Genomic DNA, 18241 nt, shown 5'->3' on the forward strand with positions numbered 1-18241 from the left:
TTACTTGACGCTACATAGATGGTTTGGACTTTCCGTAAGTGGAACATGTGGAAGTGCTTTGTGGAAGAGAACAATTAAATAAATTGAATTTATGGCTAGGGATTGCAGTGGTACCTCTTATTCCTGATCCAAATTCAAGTCAGAGTTGATTCATTTCCATTATTGACTAGGAATTGATTCTACAGTCAATAATCGTAGCCCCTTTCCCAAGTGGCAGCTCAACATATAGCTCCAGCTCCAGTCACATCTGTCATCTCACACTCGCAAAAGTCTCTCGTCGGTTGCCCCCCAAAAAAAATGCGACATGTTCAAGTAGTTTTGCCCCATTTGGTGATGTTTGAAATCTGCTCTCGTACTCGTATTTATCTTCATTTTCATGGCTGTGGCCTGGCCATATGCTGATGGCCTCAGTCGATAGCAGACGACAGACAGAATGGCCAATTTGCAATTTACGTAATGGCACAACTCTTCACTCTTCACTCTTGGCTGTTCCTTCCTTTTCTAGTAGTTCTGAGTCCTGTCCTGTTCCTGTCCGTACCAAAAACACTAAATGAAGTCATAAAATTTTAAACAAAAACTAAAAAGGAAAACAACTAGAAAAAACTTTTAGCCGAAGCAAAAATAAACACACTTTATTATTCCTGAAAATGTTTATGCTTTTGTATGGTAGGGCGAACCCAGGAAGGAGAGTGTGTGGCGGTGGCAAGGCGGGGGCAAAAGCAGTACAAACACAAACATAAACAAACGAAACTTATGCTCATGTTCCTGACGTTACTGCACAATTGGCAAGTGGGTATTGTAGGTTTTCTAGATGAGTTTGTATCTGCGAATTTATGGAGTAGATTTAGCATGAAAAGCATTTTAATTTTAATTTATATCATTGCCTTTTTCCATGAAGAATGTAACTGAAGATACTCGTATTCTAACCAAAATCCAACAACCAGCTTCAAGTATTATTTATACTTTAAAGATAAATATACCAATCAATCTTTAAGAGTGTCAATAGCCTCGGCCCCTGAAAGTAAAGTCTACCCAACGTTATTCCAAGTGTATTTGACTGAGTGTGTGTATGTTCTTGTGTTCATATATCTCTCTGTGTGTGTGTGTGTGTGTGAGTCTCTGTCTCGACTGTTTATGTAGGCGTTGAAAATTGAAACACAAACAAAGACACGGTCTTCGGGAGTCTTGGCCGGGCACGAAAATCGTGCTGGGGTACTTATGGTGGGAAGGAGCTTTGGAGGGGACGTGGGTGAGCTTGGCAAATGAAAAGCATCTCGCTTAATATTAACAATTTAAGCGTAAACGTGTTAAAAGGAGCGTCGCAGCACTACGCGAGTTAATTTACACGCAGCTCAAATATTTGCACAGACGGAAATGGAGCAAAAAAAAAAACAACAAAAATAAATTAAATAGAGTAGCACGAAGTGGGTATGCTCTTTCAGTTGAGAGAAGAGAAGTAAGAGAAAATGGGGGATTTGCAGTGCGAGTAAATGTATTATAAATAATAACTAATTCGTAGAATAAAGGAGTTGCTGAATATCCTTTTGTCTCCTTCAACTCAACTGCTTCCAACTCAAAATTCTTCACAGATTAATTATATCTATAAAGCCCTAGTTTAAAATACAGTTGCTGCTGCAGTGTTCAATAATGAAAATGCTTAAATCTCTTGTCTTGATCATTGTCAGACCCTCTCAAAATTCGTTCGCAGCTGTGACCAGAGCTCTTAGCAAGCAGTCATACCCCTCCGCTACATGGTCTATAAAAATCAATTCCAAGTAACCTGGCTGTTAGCGAGGATGATGGAGATGAGCAAGAGAATGAGCAGGAGCAGGGGCAGAGGAGTATCAGAAGGAGGAGTGAGGCGTACATAGGTTGTTCTTAACCGTCGACTACGCAACTATTTTGCATGCAAAGTCACGTTTTATTGCAGCTACGAGCGGTTCCAGCGTTTGTTGTTTTTGTTGCCGGTTAACTTTTGAGCTTACCTGAGGCCAATGTGGCAGGGCAGGAGACAGAGATATATAGACAGAGACAGAGAACGACAGCGAGAGAGGAAGCGCTGAAGAGATGAATGAATGGTTGGGTTGGCGGGGTTGGCGGGGTTGGCGATGCTTCGCTGGGATCTGAGGGGTTTTGGGGCATGCCAAAACTTAAGGGTCATAAAAATTATTACGAGCACCACATAACATGCGGCGAGGGAGCCAGAAAGAGCAGACACAGAGAGAGGGATAGCATTAAGAGGGGGGGGGGGAGAGAGAGAGAGAGAGAGAGAGAGAGCAAGAGGCAGAGACAAGGAGCATCGTGTCAAAATGAAATTTATGCACGTTTCGGTCGCACGCACATTATGGAAATTCAATTGGATGCAAATTTAAATTGCCGACACTCTACACACATACACATAGGATAGATGCACACAGACAGAGAGAAAGAGCGAGAGAAAGATAGATAGAGAGAGTAAGTGAATGAGTGAAAAAGATAGCCAGACTGCTATGCATATCAAGCGCCGCCTAAAAGTATGCACCAGACAATGAATATTGAGCAGTGTCGATGAGCTAGTGACCAGAGTCAGTCCATTCTGCCATTCATCTTTCCCCCGCTCTCCACCACTCGCTGGCTTTCTGTCTGTCTGTCTGCCATCTGCCAATTTTGTCCTCTCTCATTGCTTCAGTCATGCCTTGAATGCCGGAAAAACCATTAATTTTTGGCTCAACTTGAATTTCGGTCCCCGGGACTCACAAATTACTTCATTAAAGACGAAAACAAAATTCTCGAGTTGTTTTTGTCCCCCATTCTGCCGTTGACCAACTTTGTTTTAGCCCAAGCAAAAGGCAAACATGACAGCAGTTGTTGTTGGCAGAGAAACAGGGAGAGAGAAAGGCAGAGAGAGGGGGTGTAACGATGAGAAGGAGTGTGAGTGAAAGAGCTACAGAGAGAGTCAACAAGAAGGCGCCTGTTGCTAGTCATTCCCGAGTCCGGTGAGAGAGGGAGAGAGAGGGGGAGCAAGAGCCTTGGACTTGTTTGTTCTTGTCCTTCTGTCCTGCATCACTTGCAAATGCCCCTGGAGGCGACTCAAGTTTATGGAAATGCGTCTACGTACATACATATATGTGTGCAACATAGGCATAAACCAACTACAGTAGTCACACAGGCAGTGAAAGCTCTTTTTTAAGAGACCAAAGTACAGGTCTGAGCTGTGCAAGAGAAGGCTACATGGAAATAAATGTTCAAAATTGGGTATAAAATGCTTTAAAAACTAGAAAGTAAAAGTGAAATTATATTAATCAAATATAAACAGCCCATAAATAATATTAAAATAAGCAAAAATATATTTAAAACTCAAATGAAAAAAAGTCGAAATAATATTATTTATTATTAATTTTGTATTGTTATTATTTCTGATTTTTTAATATATTATTCCTATTTTGTTATGTCGAATATTGCTAATTTTATATTTGTTGCTAATTTGTATAAGTTTCAAAAGTAATAAAATGATTTCTTTTTTCAGTTGCTTTCATCCCAATTTGACTGTAAGTCCTTCCAAGAACCAATCAATTGTTTATTTAAAACCAATACACCCAACGCTGAGTAGAGTTTATTTATGATTTTCGTAATAAATACAGAAGTAAGAACTCACCTTGTAGGAGCCCAGATTCTTGACCGAGCAGGCCAATTTGACATTACGCCCCGCGGGTACAGTAATGTTCTCAATCACTTCTGTGAATTCGGGATCTTCGCTGATGACTGCAAAGATAAACAGAGGGGAAGTACATAGATAAGTGTGTGTTGGAATCAGTATAGTAATTAAAGCAGTCACTCAATTCGTTTTGCTCGCACCCTTGAGTTTTCTTTTTGTCTTTCCCCCCTCTATATATAAATAGAACACATTTCCATTAAGTGTCTGTGGATTTTTATAGTTCTAATTTTGGATACAGAGATTTATGGGAATACTTAAAAATTAAGAGCAATAAAGGAAAGCCCCTCTCATTCGAGGTTTTGACAGCACGAGAAGCTGTTGATAAAATCTAGTTTCTGTGAGAAAGATTTTTGAGTGGCATCATATCTGATCAGATCCAAGGGGAATACAAGGTTAAATTCGATTTTGAAATAAAATGTTATGTTTGAGCCTCTCTGCATGCGGACAAAGGTCTGCCAAAGCCATAAATCATAATTAAATTTTATGCCTTACACCCTTTTGCGAGCATTGCCTTTTTCGGACTACGGGTTCAGCTGGTTACTGCCGGAGTACCCCCCATGCGAGAGTCCAGGGTCCCAGTTCCTGGGTCCGGTACAGGCATTCGGTTTAGCCTAGTGTGAAATTGCATTTCGTTGCATTGTTGTTGCTTTGGTTGCTGCTACTTTTGTATCGTTTGTAAACGTTGGCCGCCTGCAACATATATTGCCTTTTGTTTCCAGGATGAGCGCCACTCAGGCCCCATCCGCTGCTGCCAGCCCCCGACTGTGTTGGTGTTGCTGTTGTGTTTGGTGCATTAAAGGTGATAAATGTTGTGCAAACGGTTGGCAGCTTGGCAGCTCTCCGATGTATGCGCGGGTGTGCATAGCTTTCTACGTGGCAGTGCCACGGCCATGGGACACACAATTCGCATTTGTATTGCCATCAATGTATACATATATACATTTTTATATGTGCAATAAAGCTGCTTGCTATCAATTCTTAAAGGTATAATATAACCAATATTCAGTTCCTTTTAGGTAACTATTCGGAAACGAATATCTTTTATTTAATCTTAAAATTCGTTACTAGATGTAACAAAGAAATTAGCTGAAAATTGCTAAGGCTCAATGATTGCTTTTTGTACTTTTACTTCCAGTCTTGTGTCTACTACACATTCAATTGTAGGGGTTGAGTGCATTTACTAATTCCCTTTGCTTTCGCTGTATGTCTACTATTTGAAGTTGCCAAATTATTTTACAGACATGTGCCATAGAATCCCTTTTACAGGACTTATGACACTTTTGACATCCAAATTGCGATTCAGAAATGTGAAATCATTTTGTTTGGTCAATACACGGGATGAAATGTCATCTGGCCAGACAGACTGGTGGGGGAGGGGGATGGGCATGCAAGGGCCATGGTCCATGGCTGTCAGCTACACATAGTTGGGAGGGAGCATCATTATGGGTTTTTGGTTTTGGTATCATCGCTATCCTTGCTGGCTCGTTGCTGTCCTGTCTATCCCGGATGCTGCTTCTACTCTGTGATGCAACGGCAGGCAACTCATTTAAGTTCTAATCACCTGCAACGACGACAATTAATTAGCTGGCTTTGGCCAACGACAGTGGAAGCAGCAGTCATTAGTTTGGCAGTTCCCCCTCTCACGCAGCGGGGGTCATTCAGGGCAGGGCACGACTTGGATTCCATGGTAGATAAACAACAAATACTAGCAGCAACAATCGGGGCAAGCGGGGCAAAATGGGCATCAGCATAATGCGGCAAAATGAAGCCTCAGTGGCAGGGATTGGGCCATTTGAACGACGTCCCATGCGACAGATGCCAAGAGATGCAGCTCCCCAACGGATATTAAAAGCTGCCAGATGCAACAACGAATTGCAAAATATAATTAAGTTGTGCAACTAAGAAACTTGCATCCCTCCCGAGGCGACAGCAACAGCACCAGAGATATCTTATGCCATCAAAGAGCTTTGATCCTTCAATCCTTGTTTCCGCTTCAACGTTTTACCCAGATTGCTTGCCGTCAGAATACTATTTTATTAGAGAGATAATCTTGCAATCTTCTGGTCTTAGCCTAAAGCAAGTCCTGGCACTTGGCCTTGATCATGTTGAAGGTAACACTGCCCACATTCTGTGCCGCATTGCACAGCAGCTCAAAGATGTGACGATTCCGCTGTCCCTGCTCCACGGTGCGCTCGTGCAGCTGTCGCAGAGCCGCCGCGTAGGCATCGTACTTGGCCTCACTCTCCGTGTCCAGCTTGAAGATCTCGTAGAGCTGCTGGAGATCGTACAGCTGCCGCGAGGTGTCGTCGTACAGCAAACTGGGCGTCTGTGGCAGCAGCAGTGACCACTGTTCGTGCACCAGCTCCAAGAACTCAAAATTGCTAAACAGAAAGGTGACGAATAAGTCCAGACCCTTGGCTTTCATTTGCTCCAGCAGTTTCTCCGTCAAATGCTGCTCGGCACTGGCTGTCTCACGCAGCTGCTCGTAGTCTGTCGTCAGATGACGCTCCAGATAGGCATATACCTTCTGACGCTTCTCGAAGAAGTCGTGAGTGGCCAACATATCATTCAACTGCTGCAGCATGTCGTCCAGTTTTGGGGTGCTGTCCGCCAGATCTTCGTGCTCGCCTTCGATGATATACTGCAAGACGTCGCGGAGGATCAACAGATAGTTGTCGATGATCTCGGCGCCCGACAGCTTCACCCGATCGTAGAGCTGCTGTCCAAACTGATTGAGATCTATGCTGGTGATGTTGCCCTCGCTCCGAGTGAGGTTCAGCTGCTCCAGAGCCGCTCCCACAGTTTGATCGTTGATGAGGTGATGTGGTCTCCTGGGCCTGGGCACTGGGCGATCAAACTGCTGGCATAGACGATGAAAACGCAGCTGCCGCATCTCCAGGGCACTGGCGTCAACAGCTGCCGTGATCATTGATTTCAGGCGATTGAGAAACACAAGATTCCGCAGTACAGAGGTGTGCTCCAGATTCGTATCCGGATGATGATGGGCATCTATTACCTGCTTGATGAGCGTCACCTTCTGTGGCAGTATTTTAGTGGCTCTCGCCGCACTCAATTCCGCCGTGTAGTTGCTGAACCGTGGATTGGCCTCCATCTGGGCCAGAAAATCATTGAGACTCATTTCCACACGCCGTTCGGCCTGCTCGGCCATTCCACGCAGCAGTTCCAGCTGAAAGTCCTTGGCATTAAGTGGCAAAAGTGGATCCACAGCGGCCATAGCCACAGCCACATCGACCACCACCCACGCGAGGCACAGACACAGAATCAACGAGCACTCAAACATCTTCTCAATAGGGCTTGGGCTTGCCAACTGATTGAGGCATCTGCCCATCGCAGCATCAGCATCAGCATCAGCGGCAATCTCTCAGTCGCAATCGCAAGTGTAAACATCGAATCGAACCGACTGATTAGCACATGAAGGGGGGGACACAGGGAGAGAAAACAGCTTTAGCTTTGTCCGGGGTCAGTCGGTGAGGCATGGGTTGTGCAGCTTGATATGCTGACAGCTGATGTACGAACGCGTAGCTGCAAACTGAACGAGGCTGAGCCCGTTGTTGCCCTGCTCTGCTCTGCTTTGCTTTACTTATCGCACTGAACTGTGCACCGGGAGAAATGTTGTGGCAGGCCCGAGTCCGGCGCTAGACCACAGCAGCTGTGGCTAACCCCACCAGCCAGAGCCAATTTAAGTTGTGGCCCATGACAAGGGCAAGCAGTGCTGGAAAAAAATGGCGAGGCAAAGCCAATTTTAAATGTTCTAGTGCATTACCAGAAACTTCAACCAGAAAGGCACTGGCTCGTATTTTTAATAATTTTATGCACTGACCAACACTGCCTTGTTTTAGTATTTTGTATTCTGCCAGTTCAACACTTATCTCCTGTATCTCCTGCTTATCTACCATATTTCATTGCTTATTTCAATTCGTTACACCCTTCACAACTTCGTTAGAGTATTTCAAGTTGTTGCCGTAAACAGTCAAATGTGTTTCTGTGTGTGCGTGTGTCAGTGCACGTGAGTGCAAAAGTCAGAGTCTCTCCTCTTCCTTCCGTTTCCCAGCTATGTACGTGGGGCAATTGTGTTGACCAAGCTCTGGATTCCTCTATACCGGTCCTATGTGTATCTGCCTCTCTCTGCTCACAAGTTAAATAAAAGTTGCAGACGCTTTCCATTCATTGACAAAACTTCAACGGCATCCTAATTGTACTGTGGCGTGACTCGGCTTGGGTATGGGTACCTGGGGGCACACGAGACACGAGAGAGCTGTGTGCCTCTTTTTTTTTGCCACAACTTGATTGAAATTTGTCAGGTTGATTGAACTCGTTGCCTGGCCTTTGCCAACATTCGAGCTTAGTTTCGATATCTCCAGCATTTTTTGCTTTCGTTTTTTGTTGGCAACCTTGTTCATTAGCTTTAAATATTTGATCAAAGCGACTAATGGCCGTGGATTGGTTGGTGCCCACACACACAATTCCGTAAATTGAAACTTGGCAACTTCTTCATGGTTGCCAAACACCTACATACATATATCTCGGAAGACAGCAGCGGTGCCCAAAAGCCCAGCAGTCCACAACCTACTCGGTTTACGGGCTTGGCAGAGAGCATGGACAAAATTGTAGGAAATACGAGAGCACCACAACGTGCAAGTTTTTAGCCAGGGAAAAGCAAGGAATAGAAGTAAAAATTTTCCAACAATTGCACAATTGGCATGCGCTACGCATTCTGCCTGAATGGCGGTCGGCACTTTGATTCCAAACAATGCCCTTCAAGGTTAAAGCATTCATCTTTGGAGATTCGAAAAAGGAGGGAAAATTTTAGATATTCCTTGGATATTTATGGAAGTTAACGTGTCAGAAAAAAAAGAAAATGTACAATTATTTCCATTCGCTGCATTGCCAGTTCATAAGAGGCTTAACCAGTGTTTAACAGCGTGTTAATTTAATCAGCAATTAGACAAAGAGAGTGACGAAACGGGCATTAAATGTAACAATTGAGAAAGTGTTATTTGTGTTTGTAACTCTTTGCCGACCTTCTTAATTCTCACCAGCGTTCCCACTCAGCTTGTAACTTCTTAAGCAACCTAAAACAGTGTTAGAAAGCGAGTAAGTGCAGCAAGAAATGCAATAAGCAGCCACTGTAGAAACACAATCGAAGAGTAAATTGCCAATAAATTGATCAACTGAGCAAATAAAACTAATTCTATTTATAATACCCTTTTTATAGGGCATCTATAACTCCTTGCTGCTTTACGCCACTCGCTGCAGCCAGCATTATCCCGCCATTTCTCTGTGTTGTGCCTTTGAGGGAAAACTTTGCCACTTTTTTTCATCGTCGCCATCCATTCCTGTTCTTGTTTTGTTTTTTGTTGCTTTCTTTTTGTGACTTTTGTTAACAAAGCCGAAAGAAAACTTTGCCACGCTTTGCCAAGACGTCTATAAAGGCGACGACGACTGGAGTCAGGAGGAGACGCGGCAGCAGCTTCCCTGGTCAGGGGCGTGAAAAGCGCTAAAAGCGTTTAAATTAATTTAAAAGAGTTAAACTTTTGTTTTATTTTTGAAACAATGTTTTTTTTTTTCTTCCTTTTGGCTGGCAACATATCAGCTTTTGTGAGTTTCACAATTGTTTTCTCATACTGTGATTTGGCTTAAAGCTGTAAACTTTGGTGCTTCCCCCGAAAGCGGACTTTCAGATCTACTAGCGCTACTCCTATGTGGGAGGGAGCGCCATGAGATAGTGTAATTTGGATGCAAATGATGAGCCAACTAACCAGTAGGATGGCAAAGCAAAAGCCACAGTCCAAAAAGCCAACGCCAAACCTAATTGATATGCTTAGAAAGAACAACAGTCGCCGAGCGACTACGACAGTTCACTGAAATGTGAGACTGGGCAAAAAGTTTTCCATGGAAAACAAAACTATCTGGGCTCATCCCATCTCTCTTGCCAGTGCCCAAACTCCCAACAAACTACAATTTTCCCCATTCCAGCCTTGGCTCTGTGTCTCCTTCGCCCTCGCTGTTTTTGCTTCGGTCTCTCTGTGTCTCCTTCGTCCTCTACTTTCTGTCTCTGTTTGTGGCTGTCACAGTCAATTGGCCCCAACAGCTATATGCTTTGCAAACTGAAACGAATGCTTCTACTTTGGGTTAATACTGTATAAAGAATACCCAGTTGAAAATTGAAAGAGAAGCAACAAAGAGGCAGCAAAAATGTATTCAAAATTGATGGTGATGTGGGAGTCAAAGAGACATCTAATCTATCTTATGTATATTCATGTATAAGTAGGGTTCATTATTATCATTTCAAGCCTATTTATCATCTTTCCTCTGTATGTCCTATGTGTCCCATTACTCGCGGCATATCTGCAACTAATTTAATGCATCAACAATTAGTAAACAAAACCTGTAAATTCCCGATCTTACTTATCCCTCTAGAACATCTCAACACACTCCAACTCCAGGTTCCCCTTGCTTTTTCTGGAATACTAATAATATATTTATGTTCTCTCTCAGCTGGTACTCTCACCATTTCATTGTTGATCTACTTATCCGTCTTTTGCCATTTTGCTTCATTGTTATATCACTTTGGCAGATTAAGTGATGGCTCAGAGGAACAGAACAGAACCAGCCAGCGACAGCAGCGACTGAACATAAAGGAGATACATACTGGTAAATATATATTTTTCAAGTTTACTTTTCGCCCAAGCCAACGCTGATGAAGAGTGCACTTTAAATTGCACCCGCTATAAAGAATGCCACAAAAAAGGGACTCCAACTGGTAGCTGGTAACTGCAACTGTAACTGGTATCTGCAACAGCAACTGAAACAGAACTGTGACGGGGAGACTGTGACTGTAACTGTAACTGGAAGCTGGAAGCTGCGCCCCACATAGTGCCAGCCTTTGGGGCAGTGTCAGGGAATGTGGGTCAGGGTTTGTATGTGGATTGTGCGGGGGGTTTGTGGGTTTTGGTGTTTATGCATTTAGAGACATGCACGTGAAGTTGAGTGGAGTCTCCTATAACCGTATCAGGTCTCTCTCTTGCTTGACTCTTGCCTGGGGCTCTCTCGCTTCTCGATGATCTGCCATCGATGAGTCTCGTCTGGCTTTCTATCAGAGGTTTATGGCCAAAGTCTGTAAGGTTAGCCCCAGCATTTTTTCGACTGTCAACTGTTCCAGCAGCAGGACAAGTAGCTGAACCCGGGACAACTCCAAGTGGCGACTGTGTCGGCTGTGTCGGTGATGGAGGCGAAGTTCAATCAAGCAAATGTAATGCTGCCCTTGCCCTGGCTGCCAATTGCAGGCAAAAGCACAAAATACAAAGATTGAAACGAGCATTGACAGTTTCGACTGAGCGAATGAGTGACATCAGTGTGTGTGTGTGTGTCCTTGTGGGTGCCTCCTGCTCCTCCTGCAGCTTGCACTGTTGCCACTCTTGTTGTTTATGTACGAGGCAATTGCATATTCAAGAGGGTTGATGGAAGAGTTCAGGGCAGATGCAGGTGCATTAGGGGTGGAATCTTTCAATACTTGATTATCCCAAATACACAAAATATTGCAGAGAGTATTCTTAATCATCCTCTTCTCAGATTTTAGGGATTCTTTTTAATAAGTCTGTATTGAATTTAAGCATTTTTTAAGTATTGAATCAGTTTTATTTATACGTTTGATACCTAAAAGTGAGAAAAATCATTCGAGAGAAATCAATTTTCCATACAACTAAAAAACAATAAGTGAAAATTATTATTTTTACATTTTAGAACTATAAAATAATTTTAGAAAATATTCTTGTACCTATAAAATAAAACTACATCGGGGTGCACTGTTTTTCAGTTCGTATCCATTTTCATACACATTGCCATATTTTGAGATGGAAACGTTTTCTTGTATTTACATTTTCATGAAAATTCCATTCGATCTGCGGTATTCCTGGCATATGCAGTACATCAGCGGCATTCTCCACACCTCTTAGGACAAAAAAACTCTTGTCATAACCCTCGCTGTTTGCCTCTTCCATCGCCCCCACAAATAAACATACAGGTAGGGTAGGTGGTCCTGTATGTGTAAGTGCCTCCCCATCCTGCGGCCCTGGCATGCATGAGGATAGGTAAGCAAAAGCAAAAGCAAAGTCAGAAGCTACTCAGGCGGAAATGCGCATAACTGCATCACAGCCACAACACACACACACGGACACGTAGACACATCGCACATAGAGGCAGACTGCCACTCAGATAGGGTATGGGGTACGGGGGCGGGGGCAAACTTTAAGTAGCCGCCACACATTGAAAGGAGGTTGAGGGATGCGTAACGAGGAATGGCAATGTGCTCTGCCAGTGGCCTCTATTGAGGCACTAAGTGCTGCTTTATTAACCAAGAGTCAACAGGAGCAGAGCCATCAGGAGCATCAGATGGAGAGTAGAGAATCATCAGCAGCACTAGGAGATGGAAGCAATAGCAGCATCACCTGGAGAATGCGGAGCATCGAGAGCCATAGAATAAGCAGCAACAGAAGGACAAGCACTAGCAGCAGCAACAAGAGAAGTACCATCAGATGACGCTTCAACATGGACATTGGTCACAACAAACAAGTGAGCTGCCAGGAGACGCTCAAACTGCTACGGTCGCAGCTGTTGCTGTTGCTGTTGCTGTTGCTGTTTCTGTTGCTACCTCAAAGACGCATCCTCTTAATTATGCACTTTGTGCCGCAGCGAACACACTCACACACACTCACTTGATTGACCTGTGTGTGTACTCGATAATAATTACGAGGCCGAAATGGCATTAGAACCAGAGACTGGACAGCAGTGTGGCTCTATGTACAGCAAGTGCAGATTTGAGTGGGACAATGACGATGAAACCTGGGTATACAGAGCTACTGAATGTGTTCTGGAGAATATCAGGGGCACATAAGAAGATTGCACCACCACTCAACTCATTCGGATCTGTGGGTTCTTTGGAATTGTCTAGGGAAGAACTCTTGGAACTCGCGCTCCAACCAACCTAGTAATTGGCAATTTCCGACAATAAAAACATTTGAAGATCTAGAGATTAATTAGAAAGTCTACTCATTAGGCATGGCACGGCACGGCACAAGTTTTGGGCCACCAGGAAGTCGCGAGTTGTGGCAACATGTGTGGAAGAGTGTGAAGAAAGGAGGCAACAGGAAACAACACCTTTGGTTCTCGTTGTACCACCTGCTCCCACTTGGCTGGTACTTGCAACCCCGAAAAACCCTAAGAACTGCAGCGTAAAAACTTCAAAAGCCATAAAGTACTCGCCACGGCATTGCAAATTTTAATGACTGGCGCGTGTGTAGCATTCAAGTATTTGTTTATACACCCCCAGGGAGTAAATGCAAAACAAATTTGTGTCTTACATTTTGAAGGGCAGTCTATAATTAATAGAAAGAGAACAAACTCCCCGAAGGCCAGGCAGGCCGGCTGCAGGCAGCACTTTAGTTAAGTAAACTCTTCCGGTGCTTGGGCTTGTAAAGAATGCAGCAGATTAATGACACGAGTCGAGAGTGAATCCAAGAGGCGAGGGAAGAAAAATATTCCAGGGAGAGTACGAGTTATGCTTCGATAAATTCAAATACATGTTTGGGGTAGCATTAAAAATTAAAAAAATTTGAAGAGTATCATCAGAGCATAACAGATTATCATCAGAATTGTTTCAACTGCAGTTTATTCTACTGAAATCTGTTGCTACTGCCACTTATTCCATTTGCAGAAGTTTATACACAAAATTGCCCATCCACCAGCCACGTATCCATCCTCAACATCCGCAAAGGCCATGGCATGGACGTAGATAGACATTTTTAATTAAATTCAACTTGAAAACTCGTATCAATCAAAAATGTAGGCAAATGTTTTTCGGTTTTTTGATGATGTAAGGTGCTGCCCCCTTCTCAATGCCCAAATGACCTCCGAAGGCCAATCAATAGAAATAAACTTTGAACTTTACCAACGAACTGTATCTATGGCCTTTATATGTATGTGTGTATGTGTGTTTTTGTGTTTGAGTTTATGGGGTAAGGGAGCAACAAAAAGAAACAAGATGCTAAGGGAAAATACTGCCATGCCATGGAAGAGCAGAGGAAAACTTGTAGGAAAATTCAAACTAAAAATGCCAAATGGAATCAAATCAAATAAAGTGAAATAAAAGTTGGGAATAAAATGTGATTATATATTTTGGTGCCGGTGCCGTTGCCGTTGCCGCTCCCGCTGCCAGTGCCAGTGCCCCGCCTCTTCTCTCCGCCACGAACGTGCCCCACAACGTAAACTGTCGATGAAATCTCAGACCCTTGGTGTGTTCGGTTTGCTGCATTCAATGGTGGCTGCTGCTGCTGCTGCAAAACACAATGGCTGCGAAGATGTGTGAGAAGTGGAAAATTCATTTTCACTTTTCCCAAAAAAAAAACAACAAAAAATAGAACGGACACAGCAAACAGGACAGAGAAAGAGGCAGGCAGGCAGGCAGGCAGGCAGGCAGGCAGGCAGAGTCAGCGAGAGGGAGAGGGAGAAAATAACAGCAGCAGCGGCGCATATGAACAGGAAAAAATAGCGATAACTCAAATTGAATGCCAATAAAGTAACATATGCGACCCCTCCCGGCAAAGGCTTCCTCTGACTACAGCTGCCTCGGGGGCTGGGGAGATGCTTCTCCAGATCTGGATCTGGATCTGGACACTTGAGTGCGTTACGTTGCCTTCTCCGCCACTAACAAGGCCCTGGCCCGGAAACGAATTCGAATCGAAATGCCAAGAGCAAAACTAACGAGCTGCTACACCCCACACCCTATTTAGCTGTAAGGCTCTCCTTCTCCATCCACAAAAAGTAATGCCTGTCTGAAATAATACAGAATAAGAGCGTACGAACGTATGTACATACATATGTGGGCCATTTGGCGACGGTCCTGCCCCCCAAAGAAAGAATCTAGAGAGAAAGGTGCCGCCCCAGCCAAACAGGACGATAACGAACTGCGAAGGAAGGCGACAAGCTACTGGAATGGGAAGCTGGTATCTAGCGAGTCCTGCTGGTCCTGTCAACTACGATTCGTTGACAACTATTGACACTAACATGATATTACTTATGCATAACGCCATATGAGCAATGATGAGGCACAGGGGGCCGCGAGACACAGAGGATGGATTGTAAAGTTGCACAAAAATCTAGCTAAGGAAAAGCTAACAAGAAAATAAAGCAAAATTATTCTAGGAATATTAATTATATTATTTGTTAGCTTTAAACCAAAGATGGAACACTCTGGGGAAATAGCTATGACTTTAGTTCATTTTAATTCTTTTGTTTCATTTATCTTAAAATACGAATTCAAATTGTTTTTAGAATTAATCTTCCGGGACAGCATCGCTCCTATTGGTTCTAAAATTAAATTAATTTCCGATCCTTTTCCTTGCCCTTTTTTTTGCAAATTGAATGCCTTTTTAATTGCAAAAATAATTATTATTTATACACAGTTTCTATTAAAATGTTATTTTCCCATCTTCTTGAGCTCCTCTCGCACAAAACTTTCCCATTGCAAAGAAAATTAGTTCCCCTACTGGACCCTCCATCTTAAAATCGGTCTGTCTTTTCTGTCTGTCTTTCGGTAGGTCTGTCTTTTTGTTTGCATTTCTGTATGTCTGTCTGCATGTCTTCTTCTTGCTGTATGTCTGTTGGTCTTTTGTTATTTTTGCATACATCATTTTGAAGACGTTTTTCAGGCTGTATTTTTCTTGCTATATCATCGAATGGCTTCAGACCACGGCCTGATCCTGGGGTCGCCCTTTCATGGCTTTGAAACGGCATTCGTTTTAACACTCTTGGCCATTTTACACAAAAGGCATTATCATAAGCTTTTTGCATATCGATGGATACAATAAATAAGTATACGAATACATATATGTATGTATATGTATCTCTGGCATGAGAGTGAGTGTCGTTCCATTTTTCTCATGGCCTTTTGTGTATTTTTGCAGCGTTCTCGGTTCTGTTTGACTATTTCATTTATTTTGTTTATGCATCACCTCTTGGGGCCACCTGAGGGCACTTTCCACCCAGCAAATGATAATGTTTAGTTTTCTCTGTGTATTTCTTACTACAATTTCCAATGCATTTTTGTTTAAAATCAAATATTTTCTCACCACCACCAAACTCTATCTCCTCTCTCTCTCCCTCTCTGTCTTCGCATAAATCAAATGCTCGTATTTTCTGCAGAGAGACACTTTTTGGCATAAGCAGGCAGAATTTTTGCAAAAATAGATGACTAAAAGTATTTGGGCTTTTTAATAATTCATCTAGTGAAAATGTGTAATTCAAATTGGCTCTGCCTTTTCGTGCGTTAAATGCTTGATAAACGTTTTGTGGATTTGTGCATTTTCGTGGCAAAGCAGTTTTCCAGGCACAACTTCACTTCCACGAACAATCAAAAATCTCTCTCACTCACAATCATTCTCGTGACTAAGCCGTTTCACTTGGTGGCATGCAACAGAACACCAACAGCGCCATCAGTATAGTGAGAAGGAAGGAGCTTGCTTCTAGATTTTTTGGTTATAGGAAGTGTGGATACTCTTGAAGATCTGCGGTAATTATGGCAAATACATGACACTTAAGGGGTAATTTTAATGATTTTTTCAAAAGTTAGGTAAGAAGAAATACTTTATAATACCTTCTGAAATAACACAGTTTTAGGCAAAGTAAAATTGTGATTATTCCTCTGATAGTGTTCCATCAATGCCTAATTTACGTGCAGCAAAAGTAAAGATTTATAGGAGAATAAATCATCCATAATTAGGGAATACTGCTCATAAAAACAGACAGAGCTGCTAGGGCACATAGGATCTCTTAAAAATAAATAAAACCATTAAAAAACCTTCGCAAATCCCAATTATAAGCAAAACAGACCAAGGGGCTCTGCTGCAACACTCGAAACTCTGGGAGCTGAACAAAATTTCAATCGATCCTTACCGATCCTCATTCTACCCTCTCTAAAAAGCCCGAGTTCGTTGCAGTATCATTGTTCCCTGCCCACCAAGAGCACAACAATATGCAGGAGGTCGCCTCTAATTCCCTGGGGCAAATGTGGAGGCGTGCTACTAAATGATGCTGAGTGCACATTGCCACAATTCTTGGAGTATTATTGTTATTGTTGCTGCTGCTGCTGTAGCTGTTGTTGTTGCTACTGCATTTGCCTCTTGGTGGCATAATTTACATAGGAGGCAGGCACTTGAAACAAAACATTGCACAAAGGCTATGCACACAGCCGCACGGAGAGCTTCAGCGAGCCACAGAGGAGCGAGTGTGGCATGAGATAGTTGCAATTTTCAGGGGTAGGGTATGCGTGGGGGAGTGCGTGCCTCATGATTAGCGCATAAGGGGTTGAGCTTGAAGATGCTTGCTCGATGCAAGGAGGAGCATGTACAAATACATATGTATGTACGTATTCGTAATGCCTAATTAGCGTTGAAGCCAAAAAGTTTCCATAGCAATGGCTAACCGCAGGCTCCACAAACCGACAGATAGACCAACACACCGTCAGACGGGGGGGGAGACCAACACAAACAGACACAAGGCCAACTCAATGGGCCAACTTCAAGCTGCAAAATTTTGTTTGGCTTTCGGTGCTGTTCTGCTTTATTTTTTGTATCCCAGGCGAAAGGCTGGCAGGTGCAGCAGTAGAGAGAGAGAGTGAGAGGGAGAGCGGATTGGAGGATGGACGACAACTGTTCGTGGCATGCAAAGCGCGATAATTGACCCGCAAGCAAGCGAGTGAGAGGGAATCTCTATGCCACGAGGTTTTCCTCTGTATTTGTGTGGGTATTTCTGTGCAGTGCGCTAGCATTTTTGTGTGGGTGCCTGTGTTGGCCATGCAACTGTGCAACAACTTTCGCTTTGATAAAGGACCTTGGCGTCGAGTCGAGTCACAAGTTCTGAGTCCTTTAAGCGGCATTGGGGCGTGCTTCCAGAGCGCCAGGGAGTGCCAAGTGTAGAGAATATGGCACACAAACCTACAAACAAACAAACAAAAATTCAACCAAACCACAAGCAGAATACATTTTTTTTTGCACGCAGAGGGCACCCGCATTGCCCCACGATGCCCAACCTTAAATCATATTTTATTTGCTGATATTTATTTTTGTGTGAAATTGAAGAATTTAATCTACTTAAAGCGCAAAGAGATGCCAGTTAAACGTTGCTAGAACTCAAAGAAAAACACTTCAAATAGCTACATTTTCGTATGAAAATAAATATGCCAAGAAATATAGAATTCTCCTACTTAACTCTGCAAAAGATATCCCCAATCCCAAGTCCCCAATAATATTCCAGAGAAGGAAAAACACAAAAAACAAACCCGAATCTCAGTAAAACCCAAAAAGAAGGAAAATAAAAATACATCTACATATACTCGAATCTTAAAACAATAAAAGCATACAAACAAATAACATCACACAAACGCCCAATTCATTCAAGCGAATAAAGCGAAAATAAAGTTCGCCACCAAAAAAAAGGAAAGAAAGAAAGGAGTACGAAAGAATAAAACCGAAG

At 43.0% G+C, this 18241-nt stretch overlaps 2 protein-coding genes across 2 annotated transcripts in view; both read right to left on the minus strand.

The window, feature by feature from the left end:
* Positions 1–18241, minus strand: part of LOC117587660 (neurotrimin) — a 47906-nt gene that overhangs the window by 18235 nt on the left and 11430 nt on the right. Inside the window, exon 2 of the mRNA XM_034278550.1 lies at positions 3635–3741. Coding sequence (XP_034134441.1) covers positions 3635–3741 — 107 coding nt within the window. The remainder of the gene's footprint in view (positions 1–3634; positions 3742–18241) is intronic.
* LOC117587661 lies at positions 5709–7032 on the minus strand. The gene has a single exon (XM_034278551.1). The coding sequence runs from the start codon at positions 6993–6995 to the stop codon at positions 5766–5768; it is 1230 nt and encodes a 409-aa protein (XP_034134442.1). The 5' UTR covers positions 6996–7032; the 3' UTR covers positions 5709–5765.

This window comes from Drosophila guanche, unplaced genomic scaffold (genome assembly GCF_900245975.1).
Source record: "Drosophila guanche unplaced genomic scaffold, DGUA_6, whole genome shotgun sequence".
NCBI lineage: Eukaryota > Metazoa > Arthropoda > Insecta > Diptera > Drosophilidae > Drosophila > Drosophila guanche.

Excerpts from the sequence above, each read along its gene's own strand:
- LOC117587661 (XM_034278551.1), bottom strand. The coding sequence starts at position 6,995 with ATGTTTGAGTGCTCGTTGATTCTGTGTCTGTGCCTCGCGTGGGTGGTG.